This window comes from Globicephala melas, chromosome 2 (genome assembly GCF_963455315.2).
Source record: "Globicephala melas chromosome 2, mGloMel1.2, whole genome shotgun sequence".
Taxonomy (NCBI): Eukaryota; Metazoa; Chordata; class Mammalia; order Artiodactyla; family Delphinidae; genus Globicephala; species Globicephala melas.
In genome coordinates this window covers 124,693,392-124,716,646 of record NC_083315.2, presented here as the reverse complement: position 1 = coordinate 124,716,646, position 23,255 = coordinate 124,693,392, and the positions used below count along the sequence as shown (strand labels likewise).

The 23,255-nt window shown below is 34.3% G+C and overlaps 1 protein-coding gene across 2 annotated transcripts in view; it reads left to right on the top strand.

Moving 5' to 3' along the window:
- The window catches only part of MDGA2 (MAM domain containing glycosylphosphatidylinositol anchor 2), an 826,249-nt gene that overhangs the window by 619,686 nt on the left and 183,308 nt on the right, over positions 1-23,255 (top strand). For both annotated transcript variants that reach the window (XM_030854879.2, XM_060294784.1), the window contains one exon: positions 8,232-8,525. In XM_030854879.2, the coding sequence (XP_030710739.1) occupies positions 8,232-8,525 (294 nt within the window). The remainder of the gene's footprint in view (positions 1-8,231; positions 8,526-23,255) is intronic.

The following is a 23,255-nucleotide window of genomic DNA, read 5'->3' as shown; positions in this document are numbered from 1 at the left end:
GAGATGTATTTATGCTTATTCATATTATGGACAAAAACAGTAAGCTTACCATATGGTATGATGGCATGTTGAAAAATAAGTGCCTATTTCATACATGATTTACCCACAAGACTGTAATACAAGTCTTAGAATATGGGTCCAAATGGACATTCTGTTGTAGAGCTAACTAGCCTTTCTTTAAAATTGATGATAGAGGAAAGCCATAGCATGGACAAATTACTCAATACTACCAAATACTTCCAATATTTTACCTCTCTGTTTCATTATTATGCCCAAATTAAAATCTAGTATATGTGCTAACTTTATGGAAACCTATGGTTTTTGTGTTTTTTTAAACTAAAAATAGAGTTGATATGTGAAAATGATCTTGAAATTTATATACTTTATAATTAAGCCTTTGATAATCAAGAGGTGATTATTCATCAATAGTTTTCTTACTTTGGTTGCTTAGTAACCTTGATTGGTGCTCCATCAATTAATCATGAATTTATTAAGCACCTCTGAAATACTTTAAAATATCACATGGTGTGGGAGCTATTTTCTGAGGAACTAGATAAAGCCTAGCACTGACCTCAGAATGTTTTGGCTACTTATGTAAAAGAGTAGACATTTTGTCGTGACATAGATAGAATAAATCAGATACACTATAATTCAGAGACATGGAGGATGAATAAAAGATACAGAAATCAGGAGACTTAAGAGAACAGGAAGTTTCAGTTGGGTCTTAGAAGAATGGGAAATCATTGGATGGGTATTATGACGGGAAAGTCATTCCTGGAGTGAAGGAAGGAAGGCAAGGCGTAGGAAATGAGCCAAGTGTTAAACAGACCAAGAGACCTATCAAAATTGAATAGCGAGCTTTTCACAGAAGCACTATGGCTTAATAAGGGTTGGCAGGTAAAATGGAAAATAAACAATGGGATTTAGACGTTCTAGAAAATGGGGAGCTACTAAAGCTATTTGATTGGTAGAATAATAGGATTTTTAAGAGAGATTAATTCAGAAATGGTAAGATTTTTTTAGGACGAGGAAGAAGCATTTGTCAATTAGATTTTAGTGATCCATTTATATGGGGGAAGATAATTCAGAAGGAAGTGCAGCAATGCAATATATTATTATATTAACCTTTGGCTCAGGGAAGTTCTGCATATTTTAAAACGACAACAATTGCAAAAATACTCTATGTGCTGCATATCATATAAATCACCATATTGTCTCTGTGTTTTTACAAAACAGGAAGTATCCATTGGCAACCTTTATTTCTTTCATGAGAAATGAGCTCTAGAGTGTCTCTGTCTTTCATCAAATATTGTTACCCGTCATGGTCTCTAAAAGAAAGCAAATATGAGCAAATCCATTAGTAAATGAGGAGTCTTTAGCATGTTGGATTTCTTTTGTCACCTTGAATATTTTTCAAGCACATCTTACTATACATTTTAATTGACATATAATTATTAAGAAAATGGGTCAAGCTTATTAGTTTAAAAAGTATTTTGGGGATTTGGATTAGAATTATTTTTAAGTTGAAGGGAATTCTCAAATTTACCTTATATCATCATATGAATATTTCTCAATGACCACTTATTCTTAAAAATTCCATGTATTAAGGCAGTTATTCCAAATCTTAGTGTGTGCTCATCAAATCAGCTATGAGGTGCATGAGAATTAGAATAGTTCCACTATTAGTGTATGGAGGTTTTAAAATACAGATTACAGTATTGATATTATTCTCACTTACATTGAAGATACTTAATTGAATGGAAGAGAATTGAGTGGAGTTACAAGATGCTGACAATTTCACTTAACCAAAGGCTTATCTTACTTATCCCATAGTCCATTATGAGAAGGTATTACTGATGTGCCATTGATAGTGGTTGCAGTTGCAAACTATTCAGTTCTTTGCTTCCATGTAAAATTATTTTGTGATTTTTCAAAACCTCGAAATCTGACTATATCCATGTACAAGTCTCATGCTTACAAAGCTAATCTGTAATGTGTTGGAAAAAACAATTGAGAACTGCTGACTCGGACACTGAGAAAGCACTCAAGTGTGATAGAGGTATCTTTCCTTTAAAACTATGTGGTGTGCAATAAGGATATAGCTAAGCTTGGAGTTTCAATCAGTAGATCACCAAGGATGAAACTCACATCAAGTCTATAATAAATTTTTTTACCTCACCTGTTGTTTTTGAAGGCTAAATAATACAATAAATTTGGTTCATTTGGATTAGTTGAGTCTACAAATTCACTATTTACTTGAGTCTTAACTTTTTTACATGTGTGTATATATACATAGTCAGCATGAGAATTCTTGAATTCTGACTTCTGGGGTTCACTTTCATAAACAATATTTTTGGTCTTATTTACTTATGCTTTAAATGTAGATTATATATTCTACTCTAGAACATACATATGTGCTATAAACTACTTCTCCCCCTAAATTCAAATATGATTGAATTAGTGCCATACTTATTTTAAGATTCTTGAAAATATGAGTCTGGTTGTCCTTCTGGAGACAATTCTACTTATTACTTAGTTTATTATAAAAAATTATAATGTATTAAAAGAAGTATATCTTTTGTTTAAACATCTACTATTAAAGTGAACTATGCATATTTACATATTTAAACCAATAAGTTCATAATAAGCATATTCTTATGTGTTTGTTTCAAACAGCATGATATTTTCTCATGTAGTTGAGATGAACTAACCTTCCCCTGTATTCTTTTGAGTAGGAAAAATAAGCCAGCCATTTTCTGAGTAAAAACTGAAGATTAAATTTCCTCACCTTCCTTCCCAATGAAGAAATGGAAGCATTTTTATTTTCTATACTTACTTTATTTTACAGTCTGTGATACAGTGGAAAAGTTGACAGAGAACCAGTTTGTTCATATTACTTGTCTATTTTTTTTTATGTTTGGAATGAGAAGTTTTGGTGCCATACCATGTTTTTTAAGTTTCTCCGATTATAGCATCTCCTACAGTAGCATTTCAGGTAAGAAAAATCAAAGCAAGGACAGTGTATAGACTATATGTCAAAGAATGTATCTTTGTGTTTTTATTAGGAGGGACTTTTTTCTAGCAAATGCATTATGAGTAAATCTCACAAGTTGCAGACATTTCAAATTTTTCTACTTAATTTAACATTTTCATTGTGAGACAATATTTTAAGAAAAAATAATTTAGTTGATTAGAGAAAGAGCATAAAAACATCATGACAAAATTAAATGTCATGTCCTCAAATTGGCTCTTTTGTTTGTTTTCTGTTCGTTTGTTTTTTAAATTTACAACTTACCTATCCAAATCTTAAATGAAAGGAGAAAGAAAAGGAAAACTATACGAATCCTTTTTTTACTCTCTTATCTCTCACACACCTTCACAGATTTGAAGATCTATTGCATCTGAAATCTATACTAACAATATATTTTAGAGGAGATTCTGCTAGCTGTATGGATTACTAATTATATAGAATTATTACTTTACATTGTTATTTATTACTTTTTTAAAATGTTCATGATTTTTATCTATTACATTTATTTCTTTTATATTCACAGATTTATATCTTTTTCCCTTCTTACCCTCTTGCCCTCTCTCCCCCTCTTCCTTCCTCAATTATTTCATGACTTCCTGGTCTGTGCCATCCAGGAAAGCAGGGCATTAGGCTTTAGAGATAGAGTTAGACACTCTGTGCCTTCAAGGAGCTATCTGGTCAGGGATATAGACATGGAAGAAGATACAGGGTGAAGCTTCGATTACAGGTTAAATGGGTATACAACATAATATGTGGTCAAGAAGAGTGAGCAACAAACTCAGCCTAGGGGTAGGCAAAGTATCATCACATAAGTGGTAACTTTGAACTGAATCTCAACACACGGGGCAGGTAGGGGGTGCTAGAAGACAAGGGCCTGACTTGCCAAATACAGGAAAGAACTGCAAGGGCACTGAGGTTCACACTAGTCAGTGAAATTGTAAGTGATGAGTGTTGTAGGAGTGAGTGATTCTAGAGGAGCACTTCTAAGACTATGTTTCTAGAATACCATGTCTAGAGTGATATACTTGTTGTTATTAAAAAGTGGAGTTTTCATCAAATGAGCTTTGGATAATAGATTGCATTAACATTTTAATTTTCTCTGGGCTTCTTGAAGACTATAATATGCTAATATGCATAGCACATATTATAGAAGAATGAAAAATGAACAATATACCAAAAAAAATTACCAATAATCCCACACTCAGGGAGAACCACTGTTAGTGTTTTGGTATAGTTCCTTCTGGGCTTTCTTTTCCTCTACATTTTTCCCCATGTAAATCTTGTTCTCTTCCATAAATCAGTGCTCAACTGCCTCACTGTCTTAATTTGTACATTTGGTATAAACATTTTTACTGAGTTCCTATCATGTGTAAAATAGAGTGTGGGATGCTGCAAGTATAAAGATGAATCATGTATATTCTCCGTTTAAGAAACTCTCTGTTATCAGTCATTAGCATATGTCTTTTTTTATATAAAAATGTGATACTGTACATACTTCTCAGTAACATGTTTTACTCACTTTTTAATAGTAGTTGTAGCTATTCACTAGCATGTTTTTCTTGCTTAACAATATAAATATCTTTGTCAATAAATGTGGGTCTATTACATCATCATTTTAAAAGGCTGCATCATAATCTATTATGTGACTGTACCACGATTTTTTTTAGTTAATCTGTCAGGCTGTTTTCAATTATTATTTTTTTTAATTAAAACAGTATTATGATGAGCACACTCATTGAGGATTGAAGTTTTTCATAGTTACAGGAACATGATTTTATTTATGTTGATAAAGTTTATGACACAGAAGCAGGAGGCCTGGAAGAATTAAACTGGCAGCAGAAAGACCACTTAGGACACTGTCACAAGAAGAGATAAGGATGACTTATACTAAGAAAGCTACCTGTAGCCATAAGAAGAAATAGGCTGTTATGAGAGATATTTTTGATAGAGAAACCAAAGCTGCTGATTGGAAGTGGTGAGTTAGAAGATGGTGAAACAAAGAAAAGTCTATTGTTTTTAATTAGCAGATCAAGTGTCCTGATAATTAACTAACAACTAAGTCAAGAAATAAATAGTGCTTAGGTTTGGGGATTTGCAAGACTTTTGGAAAATAGTAGTAGGCTTCAATCATCGACTGGAAGAACCTTGGGGTAAAGTTACAGTTCACATTATAAACATGCAAAACAGAGAGATATTCATGAGAACAAACAAAATCTCCTGACAGAAAAATTATGATAATAATTTAGAGCATTCTAGAGAATGGAAAATTTAATGTGGAGAGAGAGAGAAGTCTATAAAAACTATGACAAGTTTTAAGACCTTCTTGTCCAAGAAAGTTGCAAAGAAAGGGTTAACTCTGAAATCAAGATTTAAAAAGCCTCATGGAAGAGATGGAAAATAAACTTTATTTTAATTAGGCTTCAGTGTTTATTTTAAAATGAGCAAATTTATTAAAAAATCAACTTGTAACTTACCTAGATTGAAACTGAGGTTTACATTTCTATAATTTTGATTACATCGGGACAAAAGTTTATCTAACAAATGAATAACATACATTAACAAGGGAGTTTTTGAACTATCTAGCATGATAAACTTAAAAAAATATAGCTAGTCAAGGATCTGTTTTTGTTAGACTGGCCTAATGTAATAAGATCTTTGAATATTCATCTTATTAAGTTAGAAAATAGATACTTATTATTAGCCCCACTCCTATCTTTAACTTTTTACTGTTCCTATAGTCAGAACATTAATAACCTTGGAGCTGGTAAAGTATAAATTCTTAGTTTCAAAAGTGAAGAAATTTATACTCAGAGTGCTTAAGCTTGGCCAAGGTCATGTGGTTTGTTTTTGGAAGAGATGAAATCTTTCGATTTCAAATAATAACATTCCATTAAATAATCTTTTAATGTATAATTTCTTTTCATTTATTTCACATAAATGTATCATAATTTGGATATTTATTTGGAGTGGTATATCTTATAAGAAGTTTTGACTTGTATACGGGAATTATTCTCATACAGGTAGATACAGATATTTAAAATAGACATATAAGATGTAAGACAGATAGATAAGGTAATTTGCAACCTATGTGTTATTTACTCCCTCGCATTTCTACCTTGACTCTTTTTTATTGTCCCTGAAACAGTAACCAAGAGATGGGCAGGTAAAACTGGTCCAGTTTGTCCATAAGAACAGACTAATTATGAGCAAGAGTCCAGTACTAACTCAAGTTATTCATTCCAGACACCATACTTTACTGGAGCCTGCTTCAGGGTTCATATCTCTGCATTGGCCACCTGCTATAAATTGGCCTCAATTTGAGTTCTGTTCAAAGTATTTATCCTCTCATTCTCAGTGTTCTCATTTGTTAAATTTTAATATTAAATATTTGATCCTAGGATTGTCATGAGAATTAATGAAAATGTAAAATCCCTAACTATGCCTGGCACACAATAGGAGCATAATTAATGTTAAATGCTGAGGTTATTGCTGTTATTCTGTGTCCTTTCTAATGGATGGTGAATAAATATTGCAGCTTCTTTCAATCCTATTGTTACTAGATGATGCTTATTTAGAATTGCATCATTCCCTGGTGGTTCACTTCAAAAAGAACAAATTATTTAACTAAATTATTTAGTTGTTTATATTTACAAGAGTAAATTATCTAATCATGGAGATTTTAAAAATGCAGCCATTTTTAAACATGTTTTTTGTTAATGCCAGTTCCTAGAATATATATATATCTACTTCAAGAAGGTAGTGGTTAGTGTTTCATATTTTCTGATTTCTAAGATGCTAAAATTATTTACTTTGTTTTTTTTAATTAGAAGTAAATGAAGGAATTAAATGAAAAAGACATGAAGATATTTAAATAGCAAGATAACTAATTCTCATATCACTTTGTACTTAAATTTATTTTTCTCTATGTGTAATAAAGAGAAACAACATTTCAATATTAGTTGAAAAGTACTTTAAAAATTAATTATATTTGTTTTTGTTCCTGGGCACTGGAGCACAGTAATGCTAGAAGGGAGAATAAAACCTTTGCCTTTTTTGTCCATATTCTGTATTAACTCCAAAGAGGGGAAGCATATGACATTTATCACAATGATAGAATTATTCATATATTTCTGGTTATTCTTATTCTGCCCTTCTAGTTTAGCCCGTGCTTTTTTGATAGATGTCCTATTGCATAAATACTTTTGAATTCATACACATTTGTATGAGAAGTAAAAGTCTTCCAGTGGAACAGGTGATACGGTTTGTAGGAAAACTCATTGAGTAGTACTTGCCTCTTATTCATTTTTCACCAAACCCTAACATAAATATATTCCAGCACAGTAAGGTAAGTTCCTGTAAAATCAATCTAATTTTCTCATAAATATCTTCAGAAATTAGCTTTACTTGAGAAAATTAAATTCTTAGATTATTGAAATATATTTTTGAAAACTCACTTAAAATTAATTTTACAGAAATAGTGGCAGCATCATGACAGACTATGTATAGTGATCTCAAAATCTTAAAGTGAAGTCATTTGAAATTAAAATGTCAAAAAATATTAAAAGTCAAAAAGAACAATACACTGGATTGTCAGAGTGTGGCATTGTAGTCAGTTGTTCCATTTCATTTCCTCGAGGGAGAGAACGAATCCTAAACCTTAGCAGTTTGGCAACAGTTTCTAAACCAAATTTAGAACTTCTGGTTTTATATCAGAGGTTCTTCTTTTTCTCTTTCCTGTTGCATTCACTGTGCCTGCTAAGTCTATAATGTCTCTTATCCCTTTCTTATACCATCCTTGGATAAGAGATAACAGCATAGGAAGCAGAAGACTGAAAAGCTAAATCTTACCTCAGCAAGTAGGATCACTCTTCTGTGAAATGCAGATCTTAAAGACCCAGTTAATGGCTGATAATGACAAGTCATTGAGTAGATTGTTCTTATGTTGACCATTCGAGTTCCAATGTAATGCTTTATTTTGCTAATGTTTGAAGACCTCATTTGAGAAAGTTCTACGAAAACAATTTAGAATTATTTTAAGTGAGGGTAAGTGCCACCCATCCCCAAGGTCTCTGTAATTTTTGTCATCTGAATTGTCACACATCTTCAACCAGCAGAAGTTGTTTCCTTATGATTTTCTGTGTTTGAATATGCTTTACCAGTACATACTAACCTTGAAAAATTTTCTTTTTCCCATTTCAAGTTCCACCCAATCTGACTGTTCCACAGGAAAAATCACCTTTGGTCACCAGAGAAGGAGACACAATAGAACTGCAGTGTCAAGTAACTGGAAAACCTAAACCCATCATCCTTTGGTCTAGAGCGGATAAAGAAGTTGCAATGCCTGATGGGTCAATGCAAATGGAGAGTTATGATGGAACACTGAGGATTGTGAATGTATCTAGGGAAATGTCAGGAATGTACCGATGTCAGACCAGCCAGTACAATGGATTTAATGTGAAACCAAGAGAAGCCTTGGTGCAGCTCATCGTGCAGTGTAAGTACATTTTTTTCTATGTATTTCGAGATTGAGGGGGACAAGGGAAGAAAATGAGGTGATTTTTGGAGTTGGATTAGTAAACAATATTTCTACATTATTGCTACCCAATTTAAACTATAATTTCCCTAAATCTGCCTATTATTTGAACTAATACACACTAATGGAAAAGAATTGTATTAGTATGTGTGTGATGATTATGATGGTGTTATGTCATTGGTTAATGCCAAAGAATCAACAAGCCTAATGGTTAAATACTGGCCATGTGCAATGAAGCAAAATGGAGATTGGAAGTAATTGCTAATTCAGATTATAATACTCTTTTGTTTTCATAGTTTATGTTTCTGCTTCAGCAATTGCGTGCCCTTTGCCCAAATTATCCACCTATTTCAAGGCATCCCTTTGCTTAAATTGTGGAGACATAATCATTGCAATGCTGTGTGCAATCTGAAGTTGTAAGAGTAGATTACATAATTATCTAGTAATATATAGATAATTCAGGCAGATATTAGGAGCTAAAGTTTTGCTTGACTTTCTCCACAGATAATTGTTTAACTGTGAGAGCTGAATATGATAGATTTTTAACTATTTTCAATGAAATCACTGTTAGAGTTCTAACAAAAAAAAATGCAGACATACTGCGCTTTGTATTTGCTTTTAGTATTAAAAATACCTAAATTCATGATATTAAGAAGTTTAACAATGTCACTGGTGTTGGGTTATTAGAGGATGATGCCCTGGTATTTTGGATAGCAGGTAGTGTGGATATTGTTAAAGAGAAGAAGCAAACTAAACACAATCTGTTCAAACTCCAGGAGTGTTGCTGAACAGTTTAGTTGATGTATTATTTGTTAACTACATGGTGGCAAAGCCTTCAAGAAAAAGAATGAAGTAGATGAAACTATACACTTCAATAAACAATGATGTTGTTTTCTTTCTGTGGTTCTTCTGTAACTTGGAAAATAGCAATTAGTCCAAAATATCTATTTTTATATAAGACTTAAGGATGCTGGCAGATTAGATGATCTGACTTTAAATTTGGAAGGATAATTGAGATATGGAAGGATTATGTTTGGGGCAGGTAACAACACATGGGCTTATGTATGAGGAGTATGAGTGGTGAGAGGAGCAGTGTTCTGGGTGCTGCTTAACCATTCCCTGTCCCTGTTCTTTAGAAACTCAGATTTCAGTCTGCTGTTTATCCTATAAATATGCAAACTTCTATTTGTCAAATATCTTGGCTGATTTCCAACTGATTACTAGTTTTATCTCTAAAGAATGCAGCTTTTAGGTGGCAAGTTCCATTCCACAGTTTAACATTACATTTTTTCCTCACTGGCCTTTATACTCATGATAATAAGCTCATGGGTAGGAGGTTCACGTGAAAACAGGTTTCAGAAAGAAAAAAACAATTTTTTTTTAACGAAACCTCTCCTTAATTCTCCAGAAAATAAGAGACACACTCAGGTAACCACAGAGGAAATTGATACAGTTTGGAGCACCTCATTCGTATTGGTAATCACAGGATTGTGTGCTTCCTCCAGAGTTATGCACCAAGCTTCAGTGTTCCTAAAGCCACAGGGCAATTCGTTTTCACCCTGCTCACACTCTCTGGGGAAGCTGTGAAACCCACTGGCTCTAGGGAATTTTAAATTGAAGGTTCAAGAACCAGGATCTCTTATCTCCATAGAATATACTAACTTCCAGGATTCTATTGACAACCTAAATTTCCTTTTTTTTTTCTTCCTAATAAATTTCATAGATAATAAGTTCAGCACAAGATCTTAAAATTCAATCCTATAATAGCACATGAAGATAAATAGACACAGTTGTCTCTAGTGTCACAAGGATGTAATTGACTGAAAGCCATCAACAGACATAGGCAAAGCCGAGTTCATTTAATGTAGAGAAAAAGATCTGCATCCCAAGGTGACTTTGCAGAGCAGAGGGTATAATCTAACAGCACTTCGTCTCAGAGGCAACTTCCCTGGCCTACCCAGAAAGGTGGCTGGATGCCATCAGTCTTGACAGTTTCAGATAAGGATGCCATCATGTCTTTCAAAAAGCTTAATTTCATGTATTCCCAACTCTTCTGAAGAATCTAGTTATGTGTCTGAGCATTTGCCAGGTACAAAAACTGATAAGAACTCCAGAATATTTCTGAGTCAAGCATTCATTTTCCAGGCACATAATCCCTGCTAGCAGGTCCAGCTTGCAAGCCTACCTAAGCCTTATTCCTGCAAAACTAGCCATGTAGGAATCCTGATACATTTTTAAAATCATAAATATTTTAACTTTTATGGTGACTTCTTAAAAGTATGAAAATAATATGGTATTTGTGCTTAACTGGGGTAGCCATGCTACAAGTGAGGATTCATATAGAATATAAAATATTAACTTATTTTCATACACACATGCACACAAAATATACATATATATGTGCACGTGTTTATGTCATCCTCAGCAATTAGTTACATCGTTGCATAACAAGCTATGCTTTATATATTTTGTATTCCCAGCATAATATATTTTACATTATAGCTATTCAGAAAATGTGTTGAGTAAATATGTTATGATAACAAATGTAATAAGAATATGTATATACACACACATACATTTTGCTTCTTGCATAACTAGTTCTTATTATTTAGGTTTCAGGAGTATCTGAGGACTTGTTGCATAACAGTTGTTTTTCTTTTTTTTTAAATCTTTCCTGGAGTATAATCACTTTAAAATGGTGTGTTAGTTTCTGCTTTATAACAAAGTGTCAGCTATACATATACATATACACCCAGATCTCCTCCCTCTTGAGTCTCCCTCCCACCCTCCCTATCCCACCCCTCTAAGTGGTCGCAAAGCACTGAGCTGATCTCCCTATACTATGAGACTGCTTCCCACTAGCTATCTATTTTATATTTGGTAGTATATAATAAAGTCCATGCCACACTCTCACTTCGTCGCAGCTTACCCTTCCCCCTCCCCATGTCTTCAAGTCCATTCTTTACGTCTGCGTCTTTATTCCAGTCCAGCCCCTAGATTCTTCAGAACCTTTTTTTTTTTTTTTTTAGATTCCACATATATGTGTTAGTATACAGTATTTGTTTTTCTCTTTCTAACTTACTTCCCTCTGTATGACAGACTCTAGGTCCATCCACCTCATTACATATAACTCAATTTTGTTTCATTTTATGGCTGAGTAATATTCCATTGTATATATGTGCCACATCTTCTTTACCCATTCATCTGTCGATGGACACTTAGGTTGCTTCCATGTCCTGGCTATTGTAAATAGAGCTGCAATGAACATTGTGGTACACGACTCTTTTTGAATTATAATTTTCCCAGGGTATATGCACAGTAGTGGGATTGCTGGGTTGCAAGATTTTTCTATTCTTAGTTTTTTAAGGAAACTCCATACTGTTCTCTATAGTGGCTGTATCAATTTACATTCCCACCAACAGTGAAAGAGCGTTCCCTTTTCAACACACACTCTCCAGCATTTATTGTTTCTAGATTTTTTTGATGATGGCTCTTCTGACTGGTGTGAGATGATATCTCATTGTATTTTGATTTGCATTTCTCTAATGATTAGTGATGCTAGCATTCTTTCACCTGTTTGTGGGCAATCTGTATATCTTCTTTAGAGAAATGTACATGTAGGTCTTCTGCCCATTTTTGGATACTTTTTTTTTTTTTTGATATTGTGTTGCATGAGCTGCTTATAAGTTTTGGAGATTAAACCTTTGTCAAAGTTGCTTCACTTGCAAATATTTTCTCCCATTCTGAGGGTTGTCTTTTCATCTTGTTATGTGCATCTTGTTGCTGTGCAAAAGCTTTTAAGTTTCATTAGGTCCCATTTGTTTATTTTTGTTTTTATTTCCATTACTCTAGGAGGTGGGTCAAAAAGGATCTTGGTGTGATTTATGTCATAGAGTGTTCTGCCTATGTTTTCCTCTAAGAGTTTTATAGCATCTGGCCTTATATTTAGCTCTTTAATCCATTTTGAGTTTATTTTTGTGTATGGTGTTAGGGAGTGTTCTAATTTCATTCTTTACATGTAGCTGTGCAATTTCCCCAGCACCACTTATTGAAGAGGCTGTCTTTTCTCCATTGTATATTCTCGCCTCCTTTATCAAAAATAAGGTGACCATATGTCTGTGGGTTTATCTCTGGGCTTTCTATCCGGTTCCATTGATCTATCTTTCTGTTTTTGTGCCAGTACCATACTGTCTTGATTACTGTAGCTTTGTAGTATAGTCTGAAGTCAGGGAGCCTGATTCCTCCAGCTCCGTTTTTCTTTCTCAAGATTGCTTTGCCTATTCGGGGCCTTATGTGTTTCCATACAAATTGTGAAATTTTTGTTCTACTTCTATGAAAAATGCCATTGGTACTTTGATAGGGATTGCATTGAATGTGTAGATTGGTTTGGGTAGTATAGTCATTTTCACAATGTTGATTCTTCCAATCCAAGAACATATCATATCTCTCCATCTGTTTGTATCATCTTTAATTTTTTTCATCAGTGTCTTATAGTTTTCTGCATACAGTTCTTTTGTCTCCCTAGGAAGGTTTATTCCTAGGTATTTTATTCTTTTTGTTGCAATGGTAAATGGGAGTGTTTCCTTAATTTCTCTTTCAGATTTTTTCATCATTAATGTATAGGAATGCAAGAGATTTCTGTGCATTAATTTTGTGTCCTGCAACTTTACCAAATTCATTGATTAGCTCTAGTAGTTTTCTGGTGGCATCTTTAGGATTCTCTATGTATAGTATCACGTCATCTGCAGACAGTGACAGTTTTACTTCTTCTTTTCTAATTTGTATTCCTTTTATTTCTTTTTCTTCTCTGATTGCCATGACTAGGATTTCCAAAGCTGTGTTGAAAAACAGTGGTGACAGTGGACATCCTTGTCTTGTTCCTGATCATAGAGGCAGTGCTTTCTGTTTTTCACCATTAAGAATGATATTTGCTGTGGGTTTGCTGTGTATGGCCTTTATTATGTTGAGGTAGGTTCCCTCTATGCCCACTTTCTGGAGAGTTTTTATCATAAATGGGTGTTGAATTTTGTCAAAAGCTTTTTCTGCATCTATTGAGATGATCCTATGGTTTTTATTCTTCAATTTGTTAATATGGTGTATCACATTGATTTGCGTATATTGAAGAATCCTTGCATCCCTGGGATAAATCCCACTTGATCATGGTGTATGATCCTTTTAATATGTTGTTGGATTTTGTTTGCTAGTATTTTGTTGAGGATTCTTGCATCTATATTCATCAGTGATATTGGTCTGTAATTTTCTTTTTTTGTAGTATCTTTGTCTGGTTTTGGTATCAGGGTGTTGGTGGTCTCATAGAATGAGATTGGGAGTGTTCCTTCCTCTGCAATTTTTTGGAAGAGTTTGAGAAGGATAGGTTTTAGCTCTTCTCTAAATGTTTGACAGAATTCGCCTGTGAAGCCATCTGGTCCTGGGCTTTTGTTTGTTGGAAGATTTTTAATCACAGTTTCAATTTCAGTGCTTGTGATTGATCTGTTTATATTTTCTATTTCTTCCTGGTTCAGTCTTGGAAGGTTGTGGTTTTCTAAGAATTTGTCCATTTCTTCCAGGTTGTCTATTTTATTGGCATAGACTTGCTTGTAGTAATCTCTCATGATCCTTTGTATTTCTGCAGTGTCAGTTGTTACTTCCCTTTTTTCATTTCTAATTGTTGATTTGAGTCTTCTCCCTTTTTTTCTTGATGAGTCTGGCTAATGGTTTATCAATTTTCTTTATCTTATCAAAGGACCAGCCTTTGGTTTTATTGATCTTTGCAATTGTTTCCTTCATTTCTTTTTCATTTATTTCTGATCTGATCATCATGATTTCCTTCCTTCTGCTAACTTTGGGGTTTTTTTGTTCTTCTTTCTCTAATTGCTTTAGGTGTAAGGTTAGGTTGTTTATTTGAGATGTTTCTTGTTTCTTAAGGTAGGATTGTATTGCTATAAACTTCCCTCTTAGAACTGCTTTTGCTGCATCCCATAGGTTTTGGGTTGTCATTTTTTTTATTGTCATTTGTTTCTAAGTAGTTTTTGATTTCCTCTTTGATTTCTTCAGTGATCTCTTGGTTATTAAGTAATGTATTGTTTAGCCTCCATGTGTTTGTCTTTTTTACAGTTTTTTTCTTGTAATTGTTATCTAATGTCATAGCATGGTGGTCAGAAAAGATACTTGATATGATTTCAATTTTCTTAAATTTAACAAAGCTTGATCTGTGACCCAAGATAGGATCTATCTTGGAGAATGTACCATGAGCACTTGAGAAGAAAATGTATTCTGTTGTTTCTGGATGGAATGTCCTATAAATATCAATCAAGTCCATCTTGTTTAATGTATCATTTAAAGCTTGTGTTTCCTTATTTATTTTCATTTTGGATGAGCTGTCCATGGTGAAAGTGGGGTGTTAACATCCCCTAATATGATTGTGTTACTGTCGATTTCCCCTTTTATGGCTGTTAGCATTTGCCTTATGTATTGAGGTGCTCCTATGTGGGTGCATAAATATTTACAATTCTTATATCTTCTTCTTGGATTGATCCCTTGATCATTAGGTACTTTCCTTCTTTGTCTCTTTGTAATAGTCTTTATTTTAAAGTCTGTTTTGTCTGATATGAGAATTGCTACTCCAGCTCTCTTTTGATATCCATTTGCATGGAATATCTTTTTCCATCCCCTCACTTTCAGTCTGTATGTGTCCCTAGGTCTGAGGTGGGTCTCTTGCAGACAGCATATATATAGGTCTTGTTTTTGTATCCATTCAGCCAGTCTGTGTATTTGGTTGGAGCATTTAATCCATTCACATTTAAGGTAATTATCAATATGTATGTTCCTATTACCATTTTCTTAATTGTTTTGGGTTTGCTATTGTAGGTCTTTTCCTTCTCTTGTGTTTCCTGCCTAGAGAAGTTTCTTTAGCATTTGTTGTAAAGCTGGTTTTATGGTGCTGAATTCTCTTAGCTTTTGCTTGTCTGTAAAGGTTTTAATTTCTGTGTCAAATCTGAATGAGATCCTTGCTGGGTAGAGTAATCTTGGTTGTAGGTTTTTCCCTTTCATCACTTTAAATATGTCCTGCCACTCCCTTCTGGCTTGCAGAGTTTGTGCTGAACGAACAGCTGTTAACTTTATGGGGATTCGTATGTATGTTATTTGTTATTTTTCCCTTGCTGCTTTTAATATTTTTTCTTTGTGTTTAATTTTTGATAGTTTGATTAATATGTGTCTTGTCACGTTTTCCTTGGATTTATCCTGTATGGGACTCTCTGTGCTTCCTGGACTTGATTAACTGTTTCCTTTCCCATATTAGGGAAGTTTTCAACTATAATCTCTTCAAATATTTTCTCAGTCCCTTTCTTTTTCTCTTCTTCTTCTGGGGCCCCTATAATTTGAATGTTGGTGTGTTTAATATTGCCCCAGATGCCTTTGAGACTGTCCTCAATTCTTTTCATTCTTTTTATTCTGCTCTGCAGTAGTTATTTCCACTATTTTATCTTCCAGGTCACTTACCCGTTCTTTTGCTTCAGTTTTTCTGCTATTGATTTCTTCCAGAAAAGTTTTAATTTCATTTATTGTGCTGTTCATCATTGTTTGTTTGCTCTTCAGTTCTTCTAGGTCCCTGTTAAATGTTTCTTGTATATTCTCCTTTCTATTTCCAAGATTTTGGATCATCTTTACTATCATTAGTCTGAATTCTTTTTCAGATAGATAGATTGCTTATTTCCTCTTCTTTTGTTTGGTCTGGTGGGTTTTTACCTTGCTCCTTCATCTGCTGTGTGTTTCTCTGTCTTCTCATTTTGCTTAACTTACTGTGTTTGGGGTCTCCTTTTTGCAGGCTGCAGGTTCGTAGCTCCCATTGTTTTTGGTGTCTGCCCCCAGTCGCTAAGCTTGGTTCAGTGGGTTGTGTAGGCTTACTGGTGGAGGTTGCCTGTGTTCTGGATGATGAGGTTGGATCTTTTCTTTCTGGTGTGAAGGACCACATCCGGTGTTGTGTTTTTTGGTGTTTCTGTGACCTTATTATGATTTTAGGCAGCCTCTCTGCTAATGGGTGGGGTTGTGTTTCTGTCTTGCTAGTTGTTTGACATGGAGTGTCCAGCACTGTAGCTTGCTGGTCGTTGAGTGGAGCTGGGTCTTAGCATTGAGATGGAGATCTCTTTGAGAGCTTTTGCTTTTTGATATTACGTGGAGCTGGGAGGTCTCTGGTGGACCAATGTCCTGAACTCAGATCTCCCACCTCGGAGGCACAGGCCTGACACCTGACCAAAGCAACAATAATACCCTGTCAGCCACATGGCTTTGAAGAAAAGTGAGAAAGAGAAAGAAAGGAAGAAGAGAGCAACCAAACCAAAAAACAAATCCACCAAGGATAACAAGCGCTAAAAACTATACTTAAAAAAATAATAATAAAATAAAAATAATGGACAGAACCCTAGGATAAATGGTAAAAGCAAAGCTATACAGACAAAATCACACACAGAAGTATACACATACATGCTCACAAAAAGAGAAAAAGTAAAAAAATACATATATCGTTGCTCCCAGAGTCCAACGCCTCAATTTTGGGATGATTCGTTTTCTATTCAGGTATTCAATAGATACAGGGTACATCAAGTTGATTGTGGAGATTTAATCCGCTGCTCCTGAGTCTGCTGGGAGAGATTTCCATTATCTTCTTTGTTTGCACAGCTCCTGGGGTTCAGCTTTGGATTTGCCACACCTCTGCGTGTAGGTCGCCTGAGGGCATCTGTTCCGCACCCAGACAGGACAGGGTTAAAGGAGCAGCTGATTAGGGAGCTCCAGCCCACTCAGGTTGGGGGGTAGGGAGCTTTGAGGAATGTGGGGTGAACCTGCAGTGGCAGAGGCCAGCATGACGTTGCAATAGCCTGAGGCCTGGGGTGTTCTCCCAGGGAAGTTGTCCCTGGATCACGGTACCCTGGCAGTGGCAGGCTGCACAGGCTCCCGGGAGGGGAGATGTGGATAGTGACCTGTGCTTGCACACGGGCTTCTTGGTGGCGGCAGCAGCAACCTTAGCGTTTCATGCCTGTCTCTGGGGTCCACGCTGATAGCCGCGGCTTTTGCCTATCTCTGGAGCTGGTTTAGGTGGCGCTCTGAATCCCCTGTCCTAGCGCACCCTGAAACAATGTTCTCTTGCCTCTTAGGCAGTTCCAGACCTTTTCCTGGACTGCCTCCCGGCTAGTTGTGGCACATTAGCCCCCTTCAGGCTGTGTTCACGCAGCCAACCCCAGTCCTCTCCATGGGATCTGACCTCCGAAGCCCGAGCCTCAGCTCCCAGCCCCCACCTGTCCTGGCCGGGGTGAGCAGACAAGCCTCTCGGGCTGATAAATGCTGGTCGGCACCGATCTTCTGTGCAGGAATCTCTCCGCTTTACCCTCTGCACCCCTGTTGCTGCACTGTCCTCTGTGGCTCTGAAGCTTACCCCCCACCACCCACTGTTTCCACCAGTGAAGGGGCTTTCTAGTGTGTGGAATCTTTTCCTCCTTCACAGCTCCCTCCCAGTGGTGCAGGTCTCGTCCCTATTCTTTTGTCTTTTTCTTTTGCCCTACCCAGATTCGTGAGGAGTTTCTTGCCTTTTGGAAAGTCTGAGGTCTTCTGCCAGCGTTCAGTAGGTGTTCTGTAGGAGTTGTCCCACATGTAGATGTATTTCTGATGTATTTGTGGGGAGGAAGGTGATCTCCACGTCTTACTCTTCTGCCATCTTGAAGGTCTCTCACATAATAGTTTGATAGCTGAAAACATCCAAGTGTATGAAGGGAGAAGATGTCAGTTATTCTAACCCTTACAAGACACTTTTCAGCACTTGAACTCTACACTTTAGTTTATTAAGGTCTCCTTTCTTAAAATGGTTATTACACTGGTAAATTGTAGGACAGTCTATTCTAGGACAAAATATGTATATATATGCACACATACTATGTATACATAAACAGATATATATTTATATATAATTAATCAATTTTGAAATATAAAAGAATGAAACAGAGATGGTCATAATAAATAAGAAACAAAAACAAATGTGTCTCTAAGGCATTTTTTTTCTCATTAAGTTTTAGTTGTGTCCAATTAAACAATAACCAATCAAAAGGATTAAAGGACCAAAGAAGAAATTGTATTAGGCCTTTGATGAGCATAGGTTTAAGGACCTAAATACAAATAGTATAAATGCTTTCATATTACATAAAAAGGTTGAACAGTACATTTAATTTAATGTTCTGAATCTTCAAATGAGATTTATTCTTAGCCCATGTGTTAAAATAATAGAGCAATTCTTTTATTAAAACTTTTTCAATTATTTACTATCTCCAATTAATTTTCTTCTTAAAATGTGTGGATAAAGATTTAACAAGTGACAGAAGCCTAGAGGTATTTTACGGAATTTTATATCTTATTAAGGGTAGCTTAATCACCGTAATGAAATGGTTTAAATTATTAAATTTTTGTGCACATTGCTCGTTCCTTGAAAGCTAAAGGTTTATTTTATAATATTTTTAATTTCTACGATTGCCAATTACTACAAATGATATAGACCAGAATAGGAAGTTGCAAATATAAGATTTTGAAAAATAGTGGTTTAAAATTCATCTAAATTTTTTTAAATGCTAGATGAAATTGCAATGTATATTGTAGAGTTTTTAACAGACCTTTAAATATTCAGCCACTATTTAATTTCGTTTCATTTACATGTTTTTGAAAATGTATAACAGTTCTTTTAACTTTCTTGCTTATATTTATGTGAAGCAGTATTAGGATAGAATCATTGAAAATAAAAATGTTGGATAGGTTAATTGATTAATATCATTTAAAAATTATAGTATGTATAGAGCTTATTGAACAAAACTAGAACAATTTCCTAAACAAAATAGCAGTAGTAAAAGTTATTTTTAAATTCATCAGTAGAGTACTGATCATTTGAATACTGATTAAGTAAAAATGCCATTGGAAGAATATATTCAAATATTAAATGAAGAAACTAAGATATGCCTATTGTCTTCCTAAAAGAAATTATTGCTCTTATATTTGTGTTATAGATGTATACATATTACATACTGTGATTTTAATTTCATAAACTGTAACGTTTTATTTTTAATAAAAGCTATACTTCAAATGATTTTATCTCAAAGCACTAGTAAAATCTTTTAGAGACGTGAGTGTGTTTTGAAGTATATTTCCTTGAAAATCAGGTGAAGAAGATAAATACTGTATTGGATGTTAGTTTTATATTAAAAGCTTTATTATCTATAGACACATTTATTGTACCTACAAGTAAAGATAAGATATTTCTGTTATAAAATACCCACTAAAAACCAAAATCTGACCATATTGTTAAAATGTATTAAGTAACCATCTTTCAGCTGCCTTCAAATGAGATTTCATGCACCCTTTACTTGCAATTTCTATTTACCAAATGAAGAAAAATTATGAAAGAAAATAATCAGAGCTATTGAAAGACCCCATGTTCCTCACCTATTTCCAAAGCAAGACCGAATTTTGTAAAGAGGAGGGAGCCGGAGATCAGAGCTTTATTGCTTATTGTTTTTCTCAAGTAATTTAGTGAAGTGTGTATGATTATTACTTTCAGTCAAAATGAATATTCAACCAAAGCAGAACACCGTGGACCTTATAAAGAAAAAGAAAATGAAAGATAGATTGGAATGTAATGTAACAGATATGCTTACTATTGTTAGATGAATTACTGAGTAATTTTCTGTAGTGTTGAGATATACAGAATGACTGTGTTGAGCAAGTATAACTACTTTTTGGATTTTTTCAAAAGAAAAATTGCTCTACAACTATTGACTAGAGATTGATCTAAAGCTAATATAAGAGACTAATATAAGCTAATAATATAAGAGGTAAATATTGATTAAAGAGGAAACAAGGAAGCAGTTTGCCATATTCACACAGGAAGATGTTAAAGGCTATCCAAAGGAATTTATAAGTGAATGGATAAGAATTTTAACTTAAAAGAACAATAAAATGCCTTCTAGCATAGCCTAGAATGCTCTACTTATTCAGATGTGTTCCTTTTTTTTTTTGTATTAATTCAGCCCATCTCTTCTTAGCCTCATAGACATGGTAATTTGGTGTTGCCTCTGTAGTAGATTCCTATTCCTCCCTTCTCCTGTTCCCACCAACTCTTCAATTCTTTTTCACCATTTAAGTCTTGCCTCGGTCCTCCCTCTTTAGGAAGCCCCTTGGTGACTGAGAAGAGGGCCCTCCTTGATAGCCCTGTGGACACTGGCATTTAGTCTGCACAAGTTAGAACTTCAAAGCAAAACTTCATTTTGAACATACATATTAGATGATAAACTTCTTTCAAAATCATTGGTTATTATTCACTGTTGGCCTTCATCAAAACTCTCTTTACTATTGCTTATAGAATTAGTTTGTTAATTTAATCCTATATATGTGGCCCTTATCCAATATCTTAATTTCTCTGAGCTTTAGTTTTCTATTTCCAAGAAAAGAAAAATGTTTTCCATTTTCAATTAACATTTATTTGAAATAATTTTGCAAAGCAACTAGAACATTGCTCACCATGCAGCACAAAGTGGAAATTATGATTATCATTTTAATATATCATTTCTGGTATATTTTAATGTAAAGAATCCATTTTCTTGTAAATTATTGCTCCTATACCCATTTTACTGTTTACTATTTTCTTTTTTTTTCTTTTTCTAAAGACTGTTGATCCATTCCTACTATAACTTAAACACTTTGTGGGCCTAAGAAACTCTTACATTTCTAGCACCATAGCAGTTGTAAAATTGGTAGATTCTTGATTAACTGATCCATTTCCAGGGCCTCTGTACTTGGGAAAAGTTTAAAGCTAAACCTCTGCTAATAAGAAATTTAAAATTTTATCTTCTCAACTGAATGTAGGTTGGGGAAAGCTTTTACATATACTAAGAAAATACTTAATATTTTAAGCATTCATTTTTCATATTTTAACATTAATGATTATTAAATAGAATTCAGCATTTATTACACACTGTTCCTTTATTTGAATTAAGTGGTCATATTTGTTCTTCTGATGTTTGCAGCAGTTATTAGAAACATTAATCAACTGAACCTTGAGGCAGTGTTAATATTTTGAAAACATTAATATCTGTGCTATTTTCTCCCATCCTACCTTCCCCACCCCAAGGTAGTTAAGATCTTTTCTTTAAAAAGAAGAAACAATAGCAGTATACGATGGTGTATAATTTAAACTGTATAAAATAAACTCTAAAATTTTTATTTCAAGTCAATATGTCATATAAATATACTTCACCTCATTTCCCAGCAGATTTAATGAGAAATTATAATGGAGCTGCATTGAAAACAGATTTGTTTAAACTTTTTATTTTTATGTTCCTCTTGAATATTTGAAATTTGAACTTCCCAAGTGAACATGATATTTTGCAGAGTCTTTATGATGAATATACTTTAGCTGAACTGCTCCTGCCTTCCTGGGCTATCCCCTTTCTCCCTGTTTCTCACTCTTTCAGAGAATACAGCAGGGTATTTAATCTAAGGAAATTGTCAAAGACAATAGAAACTCTCCCATTCTAAAGAGCTTCTCAATGTAGAGCACAGACAAGATGTCTTTACTGAACCATGGATCACAGATTACCTGGAAAGAGGATCAGTTAAGTATATGCATCTTTTAAAGAAAATACATGCATAATTTTTCCCCTGGTTCCATCTCTGCTTCTATCTTAATGTAGACACAACCATAGTTTAATATTTAGAAAAAAACCCTTTCATTAATAGTTTCATTTTCAGCATCTATGCAAAGAAGTGAGATAGGGACCAGCCAGCTTAAACAGAATGATTAAAAGTATTGACAACTTAACTCAGACAAGTTTTTGTTTATTGAGGTTGTCAGCTAAGTACTTCTGACCACCCCTGTTGTGCAGAAATGAATTTAAGATGATTGTAGTATTTCCATGATACTGAAAAGATCATTTTCTCCCTTGAAAGCCTTCAGATATGTGATTAGATTAAACGTATTTTGAATGAAGAAGGTTTACATTGCCTCTTTCCCTGGGTCTCCTCTCCTTCCCCCTTCCTCACTTTATGGAAATATATTCTCTAAGAGAGGTGAACATGAACACGTTTGTAAATATATATGTGTAACTACAAAAACCTGTGCCTTTTTAATCTTTCTTAGTTATAAAAGAATTTATCTCTCATCCGAAAATAAATGTATTCTTCCCCAATACAGAATTTATTGTCTATAAATTGTCTAAACACTGCTTTTCTCCCATGAAAATAAAAAGGTAATAATAATAAACCATTAAAATAAATCACACACAGAGGTTTACAATAATATATCCCATGAATGTGCTTATGACTTGATCAATTTATTTTATAAATATACCCCCCTATGAAATGTTTAGTGCAGAGGAAAACATAAGGTATGCAAAAGACATGACTCTCCGGTTAGGAAAAAAAGCACAAGCACTTCAGAAGTTAGGTAACAATGTAAGAAATTGAATGGCAAAAAGGCAGTCAGTCAGTGCATGATAAAATCATCGGGAAGTGAGAAATCAAAGGTCAATATTGTGAAAGGAAGACATGACTTCCTGTCTCTCCAGCAAGAGAGACACAGTTACCAAAGTTTAATCCATTTACAAACATTGTTCATATAGAATTTTAGCTTACATGTTGTTGTTAGCAATTTTATCTTTATTTATT